The sequence below is a fragment of the Pinus tabuliformis genome, chromosome 2_2 (assembly GCF_031772625.1).
Source record: "Pinus tabuliformis cultivar Carrire ecotype Pingquan chromosome 2_2, CPIR1, whole genome shotgun sequence".
NCBI classification, from domain to species: Eukaryota; Viridiplantae; Streptophyta; class Pinopsida; order Pinales; family Pinaceae; genus Pinus; species Pinus tabuliformis.
Genome location: NC_142300.1, coordinates 1219612943 through 1219628633, shown reverse-complemented (window position 1 = coordinate 1219628633; position 15691 = coordinate 1219612943). Strand labels below are relative to the sequence as shown.

Below are 15691 nucleotides of genomic sequence, written 5' to 3'. Positions count from 1 at the left end.
TGGTTGCATCTAGGGGAGCATTGTTACAATACCACTTTCCACCTGTTCATTGGTATGACTCCCTTCAAAGCATTATATGGATATGATGCCCCAACTGTGTAGACAGGATATTTGGGGACAGTCGCACACCACTAGCCAAAGGTTGGATCCAGGAGAGCCAAGACATTTTAAAAGTCCTCAAGGACAATCTACACATGGCTCAGAACCAACAAAAATTGGTATCCAGACAAGCACAGAGTGGAGCGCAGCTTTGAAGTGGGAGATATGATGTACCTCTGTCTCCAACCCCACATGCAGTCCTCGATCAAAACTAAAGGGGCGGAAAAGTTAAAACCTAGGTTCTACGGGCCATTCAAAATCTTCAGAAGAGTAGGAGAGGTGGCCTATGAACTCGAGCCTCAAAAAGGCTTTGGGACAGCATATTGTTGTTTCCACAGAACTTCCACCATTAGAGGAGGGAGAATTGGTCTTAGTTCCCGAGAAGATCCAAGACACGAGAGAAAACTGTGGACCAGAGCGATCAAGGAGTACTTAGTAAAATGGACGGATTTGCAGGTAGAAGATGCTGCTTGGGAAGGCGAACATGTGCTCAAACACCTTGAATTGAAATTGCTTGGGGACAAGCACTCTTGGGCAGGGAGGACTGTAATGTCCCCGTCCCCATAGGAAGCTTATGACGGAGTCTGCTAGCCTAAAGTGGTTCCCGTAGGCTAAAGCGGTGGAATAATTAATAATGGGGCTTAAATTTGCCTAAGGAGACTTTATTAAAGAAGGAGAATGATATTTCCTAGGCAAGTTGAATGTCACTTTAACTTTATAAAGTGGAGAATCATAAAGTGACTTCATAAAAGTAAATTTAATAAATAAATAAAAAGAGAAGGTGAAGATGGAAAGACAATCCTAAACTCATTAAAGAAAGGAATTGAGGAGACTCTGATCCATTCGTGCATTGTGTGAGTTTGAAGAGAGAGCTCTTGGAGAGAGTGGGAAGAGGAAGCTGAGGGCTTTGGAGCCCTAGCAGCCATAGCAGACTTCAGTGTTGCAACGAGACCCACTAGTATGGATATGAGAGTGTAGTCATTCAGATTTCACAACTGAGCTTCAATGGAGAATGAGATTTCTGAGAAATGTTGAGGTACTCAAGCTTTATCAATCGTTTTTAGTATTTCTTATTTCTTTTGACAGGCTGGAGACTTTCATGAGAGAATGGAGTACCAGAAATAAATTTAAGCCAATAAAAATAAGACTGTTGCAGAAAAGTTAATGCTCCTGCTCACTGGGACCCACGAGTTACAGGAAATATGTTGCGTACAGTATTGTGGGGCCAGCCATAAATTTTCTCCACAAATATTAAAGTGTAGACCCTCACGTGGTTGAGTGTGAAAGATGAAACAGGCATGATTACCAGACTATAGCAGCTCGAATTTTTGGAGGCACTATATGTGTTTCCAAGGAAGGGACAGGACCAGAATCTCATCTCTCTCACAGCAGGAGTTCACTTTTATTTTTCTGAGCCGAGCTACTTCATTTTGCTAGCCAAGACAAATTTTTAAAGGGACTGAGTTCTGGTGGAATTGCTGGGCATTACCCCTCAGGACAGAGTTGGACTGCATTCCTTTCAAGTTGGCTGCTGTAAGTGACTTTTGAATGAGGTAAGCTGAGCGTTTTAGTCGCTGGAGTTCACACGCTGTCATACCCAAGTCTTATTCCTTACCGCTGCATGAGTTGCTCTGGTTTTCTGGGTGGTACAACATTTATTGGCTGAGCATATGGGTTGCTGAATTTTTCACATGCAGCAAAGAGAAGAATAGGGCTGTGTCACTACAGGAGAACCCTTCCCTGGCCTAGGACGAGTTCCCTAATCAAGGGCTGAATGAACTGTCTCTCCCTGGAACTGCATGTTAATTGCTGAGTTGGGAGTGTCACTCAGGGAGCCCAAACGCTATTCTCCACAGGTCATATATCCCTTCTGTTGGACGTGAAGCCTGCTCTCAGATGTTTTCAGTGTGTGTTCCAAGTGGGGGCTCATCGTGCTGTTTGAACTGTGGATAGGCTGCATTTCATGCTGGATGTGTTGGAGTTTTCTCTGGCTGCGTGGAAGAGACCTTTTTAGTGAGTGGGACCACGAATTGTTGGATGCTGACTTGCGAATAACTGGAGGGCCCACGTTATTCACTTTTTCTCTGCTGGACGTGCCTCTGCATATTGTGTGGGAGACTTGTTTTATTCTGTCAGCAGCATACTGAACCCAGGTGCTCAATTCTAATTTCTACTATGTATTTTCCCTTCATGTCGAGAGTTGTACCATTTAAATAATTCAGAATATCTCCTTTAAGGAGACTTTCGAAGGTTATGTTAAAAGTCTGAAGTTGAAATAATAGATCAGCTGCTATCTGAAGTGAGTTATTACATATATGAAACTTGATATATATGTGTGACTAAAGTAGCTCATATACAACAAAGTGTACCTTACTGTTCAACAAAAAAAAAAAAAAAAATTGGTGGTTTTTTCTTAATCAGGATTTTACACCCATACTAATATTAAAAGGTATTTATGACCAAAAATGTTCTAAGTGCATTAGACAGCTCCCTAATATTCCCAAATCCCCCATTTTTCTCTAATTTTTTTAATATATTTTTATATTTTTCAAATATATGTTATTTCGTTCCCAATCTGTCATTTCCTGCAAATATGGGCAAAACTTCCTTGGAATTACAGAAACTTGTGCAACATAGAGAATAATCATTAACCATATGCCCTATTTTAGAAAATGAGTTGCTTACCTTCTGTGCTTCAAGAAACTCTGTACGAGTCAATTCTATTATAGCTGTGTTTTCCAATAGCTGCACAAGCAGCATCAGATAAACACCTGCCATCCAAATTGCCCAATGTTGCAAATCTACCTCTGCCATGGCCAATGATAAACCCAAATCAGTCCTCACCCAATAAATCAAATGCGTGCATCACCCAGGTGCCAACCACCAAGTTTACTAATCTATATTATGATGGCTGCTGTAATAAGTCAATGAACCAATAAAGCAAAATCTTACAGTGGACAAATGCAACACGTCAACTAGCTCAATGACAAAAGATGACCCTTTACTGCTTATATGGACACACATGCAAGAAATGTCCTTCCTAAACCAAAATAATCGTACTTCCCAATATAAAGAACAGGGCATGAAAAGTAAAATAACACAATAGATAATTTCCTAAGTAAATTCATTGAAGAAATTTCCCACTAAGATTTCTAACAATGTTTAGCTTTCTATTCGGCATTAATTCTCTTCAATATTACAATATTCAGTTCCTTTACAACAGACAGTAACTGACCTCTTACATCCCCACTGATTCCAAGCTTCCCCAGCTCCTCTGCACTTAAGCCAGACATCACCCGTAGAATATTACCATATAGTTAAATCTAAAATAAATATTGTCTATTTCAGCAGTTACCAATTGATGTATTCTGGCATATAATGAGAGAAAACCTAAAGAAAATTAGACAAGTACATATAGCATGGGTTCCTTTCAACCTTCAATTCGAGACATTCCTGATAAGATCCGCTTTGTACAATCTTTAAATAACCCCTTAGGCCGACCACATATAACTGCCATAAGGTCAACCAAGACATATACTGCACTCTTTGGTAGCCACTCTCCATTAAGAGGAGGAGGGCCTAATTCCAGTTTTTCTTTCCAAATTGATTTGGGATTCCCAAAACTAGAAGGCTCTGATACCTGTCCATTGTGACCCAGTTTTGGATGTTCAAATTTAAGTAACTCCTGTTGTATTTGTTTTCTTTTCTCGGACAATTCTGATTTTTTGTGTTGCTGTAGACCAGGTTGCAATAACCTGCTCTCTACTTTGTTAAGTTCTGCACTCAACTTCTGAACTTGTTCTGTTTGCTGTGTATCATCTTCCAAGGCAGCATCTAAGATATTCACATGGTTTGAAGCCTCCTTGTAATCACATATTCGTAGAAGATAAAATGTGTGCAGCAATTCATTATAAAGGTGCAGACCACGACAACATTGTCTCTGAAAGAACATAATTACAACATAAGTGTAAATTCTCCTTTCCAAACAACAAGAATAAGAAGTTATTTGACTTGAAGTAAAATGAATTTACATTAGCATCCACGAATAACCAAAAAAGAAAAATGTGACTATGAAGAACTATCAAAATCAATTTGCACATGGAATAAAACACAGACAGATATATAGTGCAGAATATGAGAGAGAACTGTCACTTCCATTCATTATTCAGAAAATGATCAGAAAAGATTCTAATACATCTAAAATCCCATGAGAGGGCTGGAAGACAAAAATTCTCTTGGGAGAGAAAACACTACGAGTCATGTTTACTTATTTTACTTAATCTAAAAGAATCTACTATGTACAATGGCCATTAAATAAATAAATACATCAACTTACCGACACCGCACACCACAGCTCCCCGACCCCCCTCCCCCAAACAGCCATTCTAGAAAATACATAGAATTGCTCTTTTGAAAACAAAAGCCAAATATCAGGACCAAGACCTATGCAGCTCACTTTAAAACAGCAACTGAAAATGGACTGTGTCCTGCAACGCTGATGTTGAACAAGTCATGACACCAACCTTCTTTTTGACCACGAACTCACCACCCAGATGAAAGCCTTTCCACTATCGAAGTAAAATTTGGATTGTTTGTTGAACTAGCCTCCCTCCACACCATGGGAGCTCAAAATATAAAAATACTAAAAAATTGTTTTTCCTTCTATATGTAAATGCCATCACACTTCACTGTAGAAGCAGTTTCGTCTTGACCCTCCTCCTCTTCTCTTCCTCTTTTTCATGGACATCGACGAAAAAGGCATAATAAATCCGTGCTTACTTTCCCCTTACTATCAGCAGTTATCAACTGAGTAATGCCTAGTACAAGATATCTCAAGATGTGATCTTGAAGTGGTACAGTCATGAAGGATGGGAACTGTTACCCACCAAAAGGTGGGTGAACCCATGGGAGAAATTCTCCTAGTTATCCCTTCAGTCGACAGCCAGCAGCCCCTGACAGCCACCAGTGTAGCCAATACATTGTGCCATTTGATCTCCGCTCCTTGGATCAGTCATATGTCCCCTCGCCCATATTTCAAGAGTATATGTCAGAAGGTGGGAAATCCAACCGAAAATGTATGTTTTTCACTAAGCAATCAGGTGCTTATGCTTGTTTCTTGAGCATCATAGACATGGATTATTTGGTGACTTGGAAAAAGGAAAGGCTTTGACTGTGGTTTTGTTCCCTCCCCTTAAATGGGGGATTAATCCTCAATCCTACTCCTATGGGATCTCCCCTATTGACCTATGGTTTCAAGAAGGACACTACTTGGGAAACCCCGATTTTGGTCGCATGGTCCTGTTTTCCCATTCCATATTTTTCGCTCCCCTCTGCACATTACAAGCCCTATTTCATCATTTTCCTACTCTGGGTCCACATGACCACTGGGTCCACAAGGAACTGGCACCCCCCTTCCCCTTGTTCACATGTTTGGGTCGGGCCTAGAAAATTTTCCACAGAGGTTGATGCAACTAAAAGGATGTTAAAAGCATATCATGGCCACGAGCTACAAACAAAAGAAAAGAACATTATAAAATGCAAAAGATGGCCGGGATATTTAATATAGCACGTGGGCAAAAGCCAAACATGAACTCTATCCCTTTATCATGGCCATCAACCTGGTTTTATTGACACTCGATCTAGCAAGGATCCTAGGAGGGGTACCTAAGGGACAACTACTAGACCAAATGACAACAATGGGACAAAGGCCCATTGTCACCACAACCTATGTCCCCTATCTTTATGGACTTTCACCGATGGGAGGAGTCCCGGTATGATGGAAATCACCAATAATGATTGGATCAATGATAAGTTATTATGTGATTTCCAAGGCCCATTCAAATGAGAGGCTCAAATAAAGGCTAAATGATCCAAGAGAAGCAAAAAGGCTCTCCAAGAAAGACCTATGAGTAGATCTAGACCTAGGGCTTATGATATTCAGTGATGACAAAAGACCTAAGGTCAAGGCTCCAAAGATGATAGGGACCTTTCAATAAGCTTTGTAAGACGATTATATCCCTTTACATAAGCTTTTTCTATTCTTGAAAAGGACCTAGGATGGGACCACACAAGACCTAGAATTTATGTATAATCTTGGAAGAAGACTCTTCAAAGCATATTCTAGGTCAATGTGGGATGAAAGAAAGGGTTTCAATGATTTATTCCAAAAAATAATACATGGCCAAACCCTCAAGAAAGCCAACACCCCTAAACGTTCAAGATGAGTTTCAAAGGATAGAGCGAGGGCTTCCGATTTCTTGCAAATTAACAGTGGAAATTTCGTGAAACCTTGGGGAACCCTAGGGGAGACACCAACACAATACTTTATCTAAGTGGATGTGAAAAATTCCTCCCCTAATGAATTTCACAAGAAGCCCTAGATAGGTCGTCTAGGTTTGGAGGTTGAAAAATTTGGAGGAGAAAAAGAGAAGGGAAGGGCTGATCACCAAATTTACTCGGATCAGTCCTTTGTCCTTGGGCTAGTCTATGTTATTCGAAATTTGGCCGAAATTGTCTTCAAGGAGGCTAGAAAATGTTGGTCAATAATTGTCATTGATGAAATATATAATGTTGAGCTCTCCTAATAAACATCACCATGAAACCTTACATTTCCAAATGACCTTACTCTCCATGAAGCCATTCTGTCCTACCTCCAATTCTGCACTAATTAATGACCAGTCACATTAGAAAATGTTTTTCACTACCTTAGAGGCAACCTCTCAATTTGATACCCATACCATCTTTTAGAGCATAATTTTGCCTTTCCAATGAGCTCTTACTTGGCCCGAAACTCCAAATAGTTTGGGAGATATGAATTTTTAAGTTAAGAATATTATTCTGGACAGTGAGCCGACCTATACTGGCCTACTCATGTGGGCCTATTTGTAGAGACACGAACACTATATATTAGGCATATGTGCTCATTCTTCATCCATCAATTCGATCATACAATACAGAAGAGCGAGAGATAGTTCACATCTCGTGAACTCTAAGGAAGGAGAACATAAAAATAAGAAGAAAAGGAGCTCGGAACTTGAACAAAAGTTGTCTTTCTAACTCAGACAGGGGTCTTACACCTTGATAGGTTCAGTTTCTAGACAGAGGCTCGGATCCCCTAAACAGTGATTGCAGATACCTCGACTTGGTGAGGAAAGATCTACAAACTGTGGCTTCAAACTACGAACTGGGCAGTATAACAGATGATACATCTTTGGACTGTGCTATTGTGACCTACTACCTTCGGACTGTGGTGCAGAAGCTTGATTCTTCCTGTGGTGTGATCTCCATGCTCGGATTATGTTGCATCTTCCTGTGGTGTGATCTCCTTGCTTGGATTATGGTGCATCTCCTTGCTCCGATTATGGTGATCTCCTTGCTTGATTCTTCCTGTGGCTTGGATTGGTGACTGTGATATGATCTCTTCACTCGGACTGCGGTGAATCTTGACTGAGCCTTAATCACAGTAAATCGAATATCCTAACTATGCCTTCATTAACACAGTGACTTGGACTTTAGCCTCCAACCTTGCTCAAACTGAGGTACGGTATTTTGGATTAAGACTTGTACACTCTTCTCGGACAGTGGTAACAGTGGTGGATTGTCTATGGTGCAGTAAAGTGCAATGACCTGTTTGTACAGTGGCTTGAAACTTGTGATGTAGCTAGGCTATGGTATTATGAACTGAGTTTGTAGCAGCAAGTCTAATGGTGGACAAGGTACAATGAAGAGCAACAGTCAATCTCTAAGTATTTATGGAAAAGTTAAGAAGTTCGTCAAGGATATTCATGTAAGTACATCACACATTTTCTATTAGAGAAAGACAAAAAGATCGGTGTCCTAGGGGTTGGTGTTGAAAGAAAAGTGTAACTAGGTTCGGTATTTGTCAATATAATTTTGATCTTTGTACTTGTCAAGAAAAAGAAATATTATTTTTATAAAATTATATGAATGAGTTTCTTGCTCATTCCATAGGTCTAGGAAAGTCAAAGAGTCCAGATTATGTTAAAGAGCTCTTTATGAGCATTTATGTAATGTACATAGGTCAACCTAGTGTCAAGAAGCCCTCCAAGACAAGCACCATTCTTCAACAAAGAAATCTGCAAGCAAAATGATGAAGAGAAGATCATGTCGGCCTGCAAAAATGAATTCAACAACTAAAAGATGACATGTCAGCTCATATAAATGACACAACGCTTCACTTGTTCAAGTCGACTCAACAATGGAGGCATAACCACTATATATACCCAGTTAGGGTCACCGCAAAAAGACGCTACAGAACTCACATTTTTTCTGTGATGATTCAGTGAAGAACAAGGACTGTAATCCGCATTACAGGAGAACAGCATCTCGGACCTCTGAAATCTCGGACAAGGTACAGGGGAGCAGACATCTCGACTAAAGTGCAGTGAGACAGGATTTTGGATAAATAAAGTGGCTCAGAATCTCAGATGAGGACAGTAGTCCTATGTTTCTCGGATAGACATCATGATCTCTGTCTCGGCATACCTAACACAGTCATGTGTGATGTGGAGGATCCATGTGATCTCATAGTTACATAGTTACAGTCTCATGAGGAGGATCTCGATGTGGCATACATCCTAAACATAGTCATGACCTCGGCATAGTTGCAATCATGATGAAGACCTCAGTACAACTATCATATATATACCTCAGAATGGAGATCTCATTGTTGTAACAAAGATCTCGGTGAAGATGTAGCATTGGTGCAGCAGTGATGAAGATCTCAATGAAGGTGCAGTCATGGTGCAGCAATAATGAAGATCTTTGTGGTGCAGTAGTGATGGCCTCAATGGTGGAGCAATGATGATCTCAGCAGTGACAAAGAAGAGGATTGGTGTCTTGGTCTTGGAGTGGCATAATAGGTCAAGGGTCAAGGTCTTGGTGTTCGTCAATTGGAATCTCTATAAGAAGAATTTTGTACGGGTTTTCCTCTCCAAGAGGGAGAGGTTTTGGGCCTTGGCCCTGGCAGAAAGCCAAACATCTTGTGTTCTTGTCTCTTTGTTATGGTAGCAGTTTGATGAAGCAAACACACACACTAATAATAAGAAGAAGATCAAGCTAAGATAAATTGTAAAATTACTTCACAAATTGTTATCAAGTCTAGAAGAATCCTACTAATACTAATTGCCCTAGATTCTTCAACAATTGGTGCCTCTAAACCCAAGGTTGGAGCCTTGAAAAGAATAGGGTCAAATCCCTTGAGGTTGGAGCCTCACTAAAGTCCAAGCTGGTGCTTGGCAAACAGTCATCACCTATTGTACTCTCTATACTTAATAAAATCATTATTATACATTTCTCTGATTAAATTGTGAAGAATCTAACTGGTAAAAATAACAATTGAAAAGAAATATTGATTCACCCCCCTCTCAGTATTTCCAACAATTGGTATCAGAGCCAGCTTCTTCATTATCAGCCTAACAACTGGAAGAAGGATTCATAGGTCACAATGAAGAATCAGGAACTGACAGGAAAGATTCCCCTGTTTGATGGTACAAACTTTGGTTTTTGGAAGAAAAGGATGTCCTACTATTTAATGTCCCTTGGACCTGAAGTATGGCAATCTGTTTTGGATGAATACAAAGCTCCTCCCACTCTTCCGACTGATCAAGATGGAAGGAAAGCTTACATTGCAAATGCCAAAGCATTAAATTCCATAACTAGTGGAATCACTGACTCTGAATTCACAAAAGTCATGGGTTGTGATTTTGCAAAACAAATGTGGGATAAGCTCATCGCTTTATATGACGGGGACTCCAAAGTTAAGAAGGCAAAGCTCCAAACTCATAGAAGGCAATTTGAGAGTCTTAAAATGGATGACAAAGAAGATATTGCATCATTCTTTCTCTGAGTAGTTGAAGTCATCAACTCACTTAAAGGATTGGAAGAAAATATTGAAGAAAGCACAATTGTTCAAAAGGCCTTGAGATATCTCCCAGATAGATTTGACTCCAAGGTAAGTGCCATAGAAGAAATGAAGGATTTGGATACTTTAAAAGTGGATGAACTTCATGGAATTCTCATTGCTTATGAAATGAGAAAAGGGATCCCAAATTCCAAGGAAGCAGCATTCAAAGATTCAAAATCAAAAAAGAAGGGGAAGAATTGGAATACCAACAGTGATGACTCCGATACTGAATCTGAACTTGCACAGTTTGTACGAAAGCTAAGAAAAGGATCCAAGCTAAAAGGTAAGTATCCTCTCATTTGTTTTAAATGTGGAAGGATAGGTCACTATGTTGCAAAATGTCCTCATAAATATGATAGTGATAATGAGGAGGAATATAAAAAGGGGATGTTCAAAAAGAAAAGTTTTAACAAGAAGAACTTCTTCTCCAAACAAGATGATTCTGATGAAGATGAATTCGTGATCACCAAGAAGAAATCAACTAAAAATATCACTTTTCACAAAAGAAATGATGATGAGTCTGATGAGGAAAATGAGTATGCTAGAAGCAAAGAAGTATTATTCATGGCATTTACAAATGATGATCACTACGAACAGAACGGCGAAGGAAATGTGGATGAGTTACTAATGAGTGTCATTGAAGAAAATATAAAATTACGAAAGAATATTATTTCTCTCAAAGTAGAAAAGGAGGAAGGAAAAAGGAGGGAAGATTTCTTGAACAATAAACTAAAAGAGAAATAAGAGATTTGCGAAAAACGTGAAACTGAAATTGTTTCACTAAGAAGAGAATTGGATCAAGTTAAAAAGAGTTGGCAAAGCTCTCAAACACTTGATAACATCCTTAATGCTCAAAGACCTCAATATGACAAATCTGGGATTGGCTTCAAAGGAGAATCATCAAGTACAAAGAATGAGAATAAGGAAATTCAAAGAAGCTATGCTGAAATTCTTTCTAGTCATCCAAAAGAAGAGAAGTCATCTCACCAAGAACAAAAGTTAACCTTTATCAATCCAAGAAATGAAGGAAGAGCAACTCCAAGGAAGAATACTAACTCAAGTCAAGGTTATTCTAATAGGTACCAAACAATCTTTCTTGGTTATTGTTTTTATTGTAAAAACTTTGGTCATCAAGCCAAGCATTGCAAGGCTCGTAAGGACAATGCTACAAGAAATAAGAATCAACAAAGCAAGCCACTCGGCCTCAAAGAACAAGGAAAAATCATGACTTACAACTCTTTTGATCCTTTGGCTAAGCATGATCCAAGTTGCTCATTATGTAATGATTATGGTCATGATAAACAAAAATTTCCATTCAAAAGAGAAGATCTACAAAAGGATGAACCCACTATTGATAAATGTGGCTTAGCCCTATGTGCTCATAGTGATAAAAATCAATGGTTCGTAGACTGTGGATGTTCAAGACACATGTCAGGTGACCGAAAGAAATTTACCTCCTTAATCAAGAAAGATGGAAATGTGTCTTTTGGAAGTGGATCTGCCAAAATAGCTAGAAAAGGAACTGTTGCTCTCATCAATGGAAAAGGGAAAGCCCAAAATGTAGTGTTGGTGGAAGGACTCAAACACAATATTTTGAGTGTGAGCCAACTTTGTGATCAAGGACACAAGGTTGTCTTTAGTACGAAAGACTACGAGATAAGGAGCTCCTCCTCAGGTGAACTTATAGCTAAAGGAATAAGAACACCAGATAATGTATATATTTTGAACAAAATTCAAGAAAATAAACGTTATGTAAGTCGAGCAGATGAAAGTTGGCTATGGCACAAATGATTGGGACATATAAACTTTGATAACTTGATCAATATCAGCAAAGCAAATGCAGTAAGGGACATTCCAAAAATCATCAAGCCAGATCAAGTTGTCTGTGGACCATGTCAACATGGAAAACAAACAAGAATCAGTTTCAAGACTAAGGAGTTCTCTACATCAAAACCTTTGGATATCATACATGCAGATTTATGTGGACCAACCAAAACTCCAGCTCTACAAGGCGAAAGGTATTTTTCTTTATTTGTTCACGACTATACTAGAATGATGTGGGTATACTTTATAAAATTCAAATCCGAAGATTTTGAATGTTTCAAAAATTTTAAAGCTCCAGTAGAAAATAAGAAAGAATCAAAGATTAAATGCCTTAGAACAGATAGAGGAGGAGAAGTTACTTCAAAAGAATTTGATGAATTTTGTAAATTGCATGGAATCAAAAGAGAGCTCTATGTTGCTAGAACTCCCAAACAAAATGGAGTAGTAGAAAGAAGAAACTGAACTGTACAAGAGATGGCAAGAACAATTCTACTAGCAACTAATTTGCAGCCCAAGTTTTGGAAAGAAGTAGTTGGGACAGTAGTTTATACCTTGAATCGAACTCAACTAAGACCAAATAACGACAAGACACCACACGAACTATGGAAAGGGAGACATGCTTCAGTAAAGTACTTTAGAATCTTTGGAAGCAAATGTTTTATGAACATCAATGATAACTCACCAGGAAAATTTGATTCTCAAGTCGATGAAGGAATACTTCTTGGATATTCTACAAGAAGCAAAGCTTACAAATGCTAAAATAATCGACTACGAAAAGTAGTAGAAAGAATTGACGTAAAAAATTGACGAAGCCCTTCCAGAAAAAGAAATTGAAGTCCATGAAGAAGATCTTACCCTTGAAGAATTAGAAGAAGAAGAGTCAGCAAAAGAGGAAAAAGATCAAGAAAAACAAAAAGAACCATCTAAAACTCCTTCAAAAGTGAAATTCCTCCAAACACATCATCTAGAAGAGCAGATTATTGGCAGTGTAGATGAGGGAATACAAACCCGAAGAAGGATGACAAGTACACCAAGGAAAGATGATGTTGCTCTCTTATCTATGATAGAACCAAAAACCTTTACTCAAGAAAGTAAGGAGCATCATTGGGTCGAAGCCATGGAAGAAGAAATGTCTCAAATCGAGAAGAATGAGACATGGGAGCTACCTCGTCCAAAAGATAAAAAGATAATTGGAACCAAGTGGGTGTTCAAAAACAAAATGAATGAAGATGGACAAATCATTAGAAATAAGGCAAGGCTTGTTTGTAAAGGTTATTCACAAATTGGAGGAATCGACTTTGAAGAAACCTTTGCACCGGTAGCTTGTATGGAAGCTATAAAGATGTTTTTGGCATTTGCTTATTCAAAAGGATTCAAAGTTTATCAAATGGACGTAAAATCAAAATTTATGAAAGGGGAACTCAAGGAAGAAGTGTACATGGAGCAACCAGAAAGGTTTGATCTAGCAGAAGGAAAATACTTTGTATATAAGTTTTAAAAGGCATTATATGGGTTGAAAAAATCTCTTAAAGCTTGGTATGCAAGAGGATCACTATCTACAACAACAAGGCTTCAAAAAGGGGGTGGCAGGAAGTAATCTCTACATGAAGATGGACAAGGATAAATTACTAGTCACTCTTGTCTATGTTGATGATCTGATTTTTGCTAGCAATGATGATGAGATGAGCCATGAGTTTGCTCAAAATATGTCAAAAGAGTTCAAAATGTTGATGATTGGTGAGTTATCTTACTTCCTTGGACTACAAGTATCTCAAACCACAACAGGCATGTTCATATCTCAAGCAAAATATCTTAAAGACATGCTTAAAAGATATGGGATGGAAGACTGTGCACCTATGAGCACACCGATGACCACAAATTGCAAATTGAGCAAAGATGATGAATCCCCCTCGGTAGATGCAACTCTTTATAGGTCAATAATTGGAGCTCTCCTATACTTAACTGCTACAAGACCCGACATTATGCAAGTAGTAGGAATGGTGGCAAGATTTCAATCAGCTCCTAACAAATCTCATTTGTTAGTTGTGAAAAGAATTCTCAGATACTTGAAAGGAACTCCTGACTTTGGTCTTTGGTATCCCAAAAGCAAAAATCTTATAGCGAAAACTTACACTGATATTGATTGGGCTAGAAGCGTGGACAATCGAAAAAGTACCAATAGGAATGCATTATCCATGGGAGATTGTCTAGTATCTTGACTTACCAAAAAAAAATCATCTATATCTCTTTCTACAATTGAAGCCGAATATATAGCTGCTGCAGATTGTTGTACACAGATACTATGGATGAAGGAAGCTTTGAAGGATGTCAACATAGAAACTAAACAACCAATCACCATCTATTGTGACAACACTAGTGCCATCAGTCTCTCAAAGAATCCAGTAATGCACTCAAAGACCAAACATATTCCAATCAAATATCACTTCCTCCGTGAACAGGTTGTTGAACAAAACATCAAGTTGGAATACATCAATACAAAAGAGCAAATTGCAGATATCTTTACAAAACCTCTTCCACGAGAAGCATTTGAACACCTTCGCCAAAAGATGGGGGTTATTGCTCTTGCATCACATTAAATAATCATCTTCACAAGAGTAGGAGTGGCATGTCAAGGGGAGCAGCATGACAAAGGAAACAGTTTGATAGGGGGAGTACTTGGGCACCCCATTTGCCATTGATGTCAAAGGGGGAGAGAATGGAGAAATATTTCCATCAATGACAAAGGGGGAGATTGTTGGTCAATAATTGTCATTGATGAAATATATATTGTTGAGCTCTCCTAGTAAATGTCACCATGAAGCCTTACATTTCCAAATGACCTTACTCTCCATGAAGCCATTCTGTCCTACCTCCAATTCTGCACTAATTAATGACCAATCACATTAAAAAATGTTTTTTCACTACCTTAGAGGCAACCTCTCAATTTGATATCTATACCATCTTCTAGAGCAATAATTTTGCCTTTCCAATGACCTCTTACTTGGCCCGAAACTTCAAATAGTTTGGGAGATATGAATTTTTTAAGTTAAGAATATTATTCTGGACAGTGAGCTGACCTATACTGGCCTACTCATGTCGGCCTATTTGTAGAGACATGAACACTATAAATGAAATGCAAGAGAGAATGAAATGCATCAAGAGATCTCAAATAGACAACCAAGAAAGAAGTGTGAAATTCTCAAGAAAGAGATATCCAAGTTCAAGTGATGATAATAAAAATGAATGAGGATTAGCTCTATTTATATGAGCCTCCTCTAATTCAAATTGGCCTAAAAATGTCCCTAATATTATTTTAATGTGAAAACTAACAATAAATTTGGTGACAAGCCCACCAAATAGCTCAAATGTGTAAGGTAAACCATCCAAATGGAGCCAAGATGATGAAATAATGGTGCAAAGGGCCGTTGGAAGGCCTAATTGAGTCCTTAAGTGCCATGATGAAGGAAAGGGCTCCACAAATAATGGTCAAAGAGGGGGGCCCCTTGATCTTCAAGCAAAACATCATGTGGTGCACCCCAGTGGCTCTAGGGCACAAGCAATGGTCTCATAAGTCTCCAAGTGGCTCATAATCAAGTTGATGCTCCATCAATGAGGGCTAGAAGATGACACATGCCCTCCCATGTCTCTCCAGAAAATCTTGATTTCTAGTAGCATTGAATGTGCTCTAAGTCTCAAATTTTGCAGGTAGACTTAGACACGTGTATTCCACAATACCCAGAAATTGTTTTCGGAAATTCCACCCGGAGACATTTTTATTATAATAATTAATTATTTTTAATGAGTGCCTAAGTCTAAACTTAGGAAATTAAATAATTAAAGGGT

At 38.7% G+C, this 15691-nt stretch overlaps 1 protein-coding gene across 4 annotated transcripts in view; it reads right to left on the bottom strand.

Moving 5' to 3' along the window:
* Positions 1-15691, bottom strand: part of LOC149197884 (Tetratricopeptide repeat (TPR)-like superfamily protein) — a 235322-nt gene that overhangs the window by 40965 nt on the left and 178666 nt on the right. For all 4 annotated transcript variants that reach the window (XM_089406015.1, XM_089406016.1, XM_089406018.1 and 1 more), the window contains 3 exons: positions 3535-4039; positions 3335-3373; positions 2785-2906 (listed from right to left, as the gene is read on the bottom strand). In XM_089406015.1, the coding sequence (XP_089262141.1) occupies positions 2785-2906; positions 3335-3373; positions 3535-4039 (666 nt within the window). The remainder of the gene's footprint in view (positions 1-2784; positions 2907-3334; positions 3374-3534; positions 4040-15691) is intronic.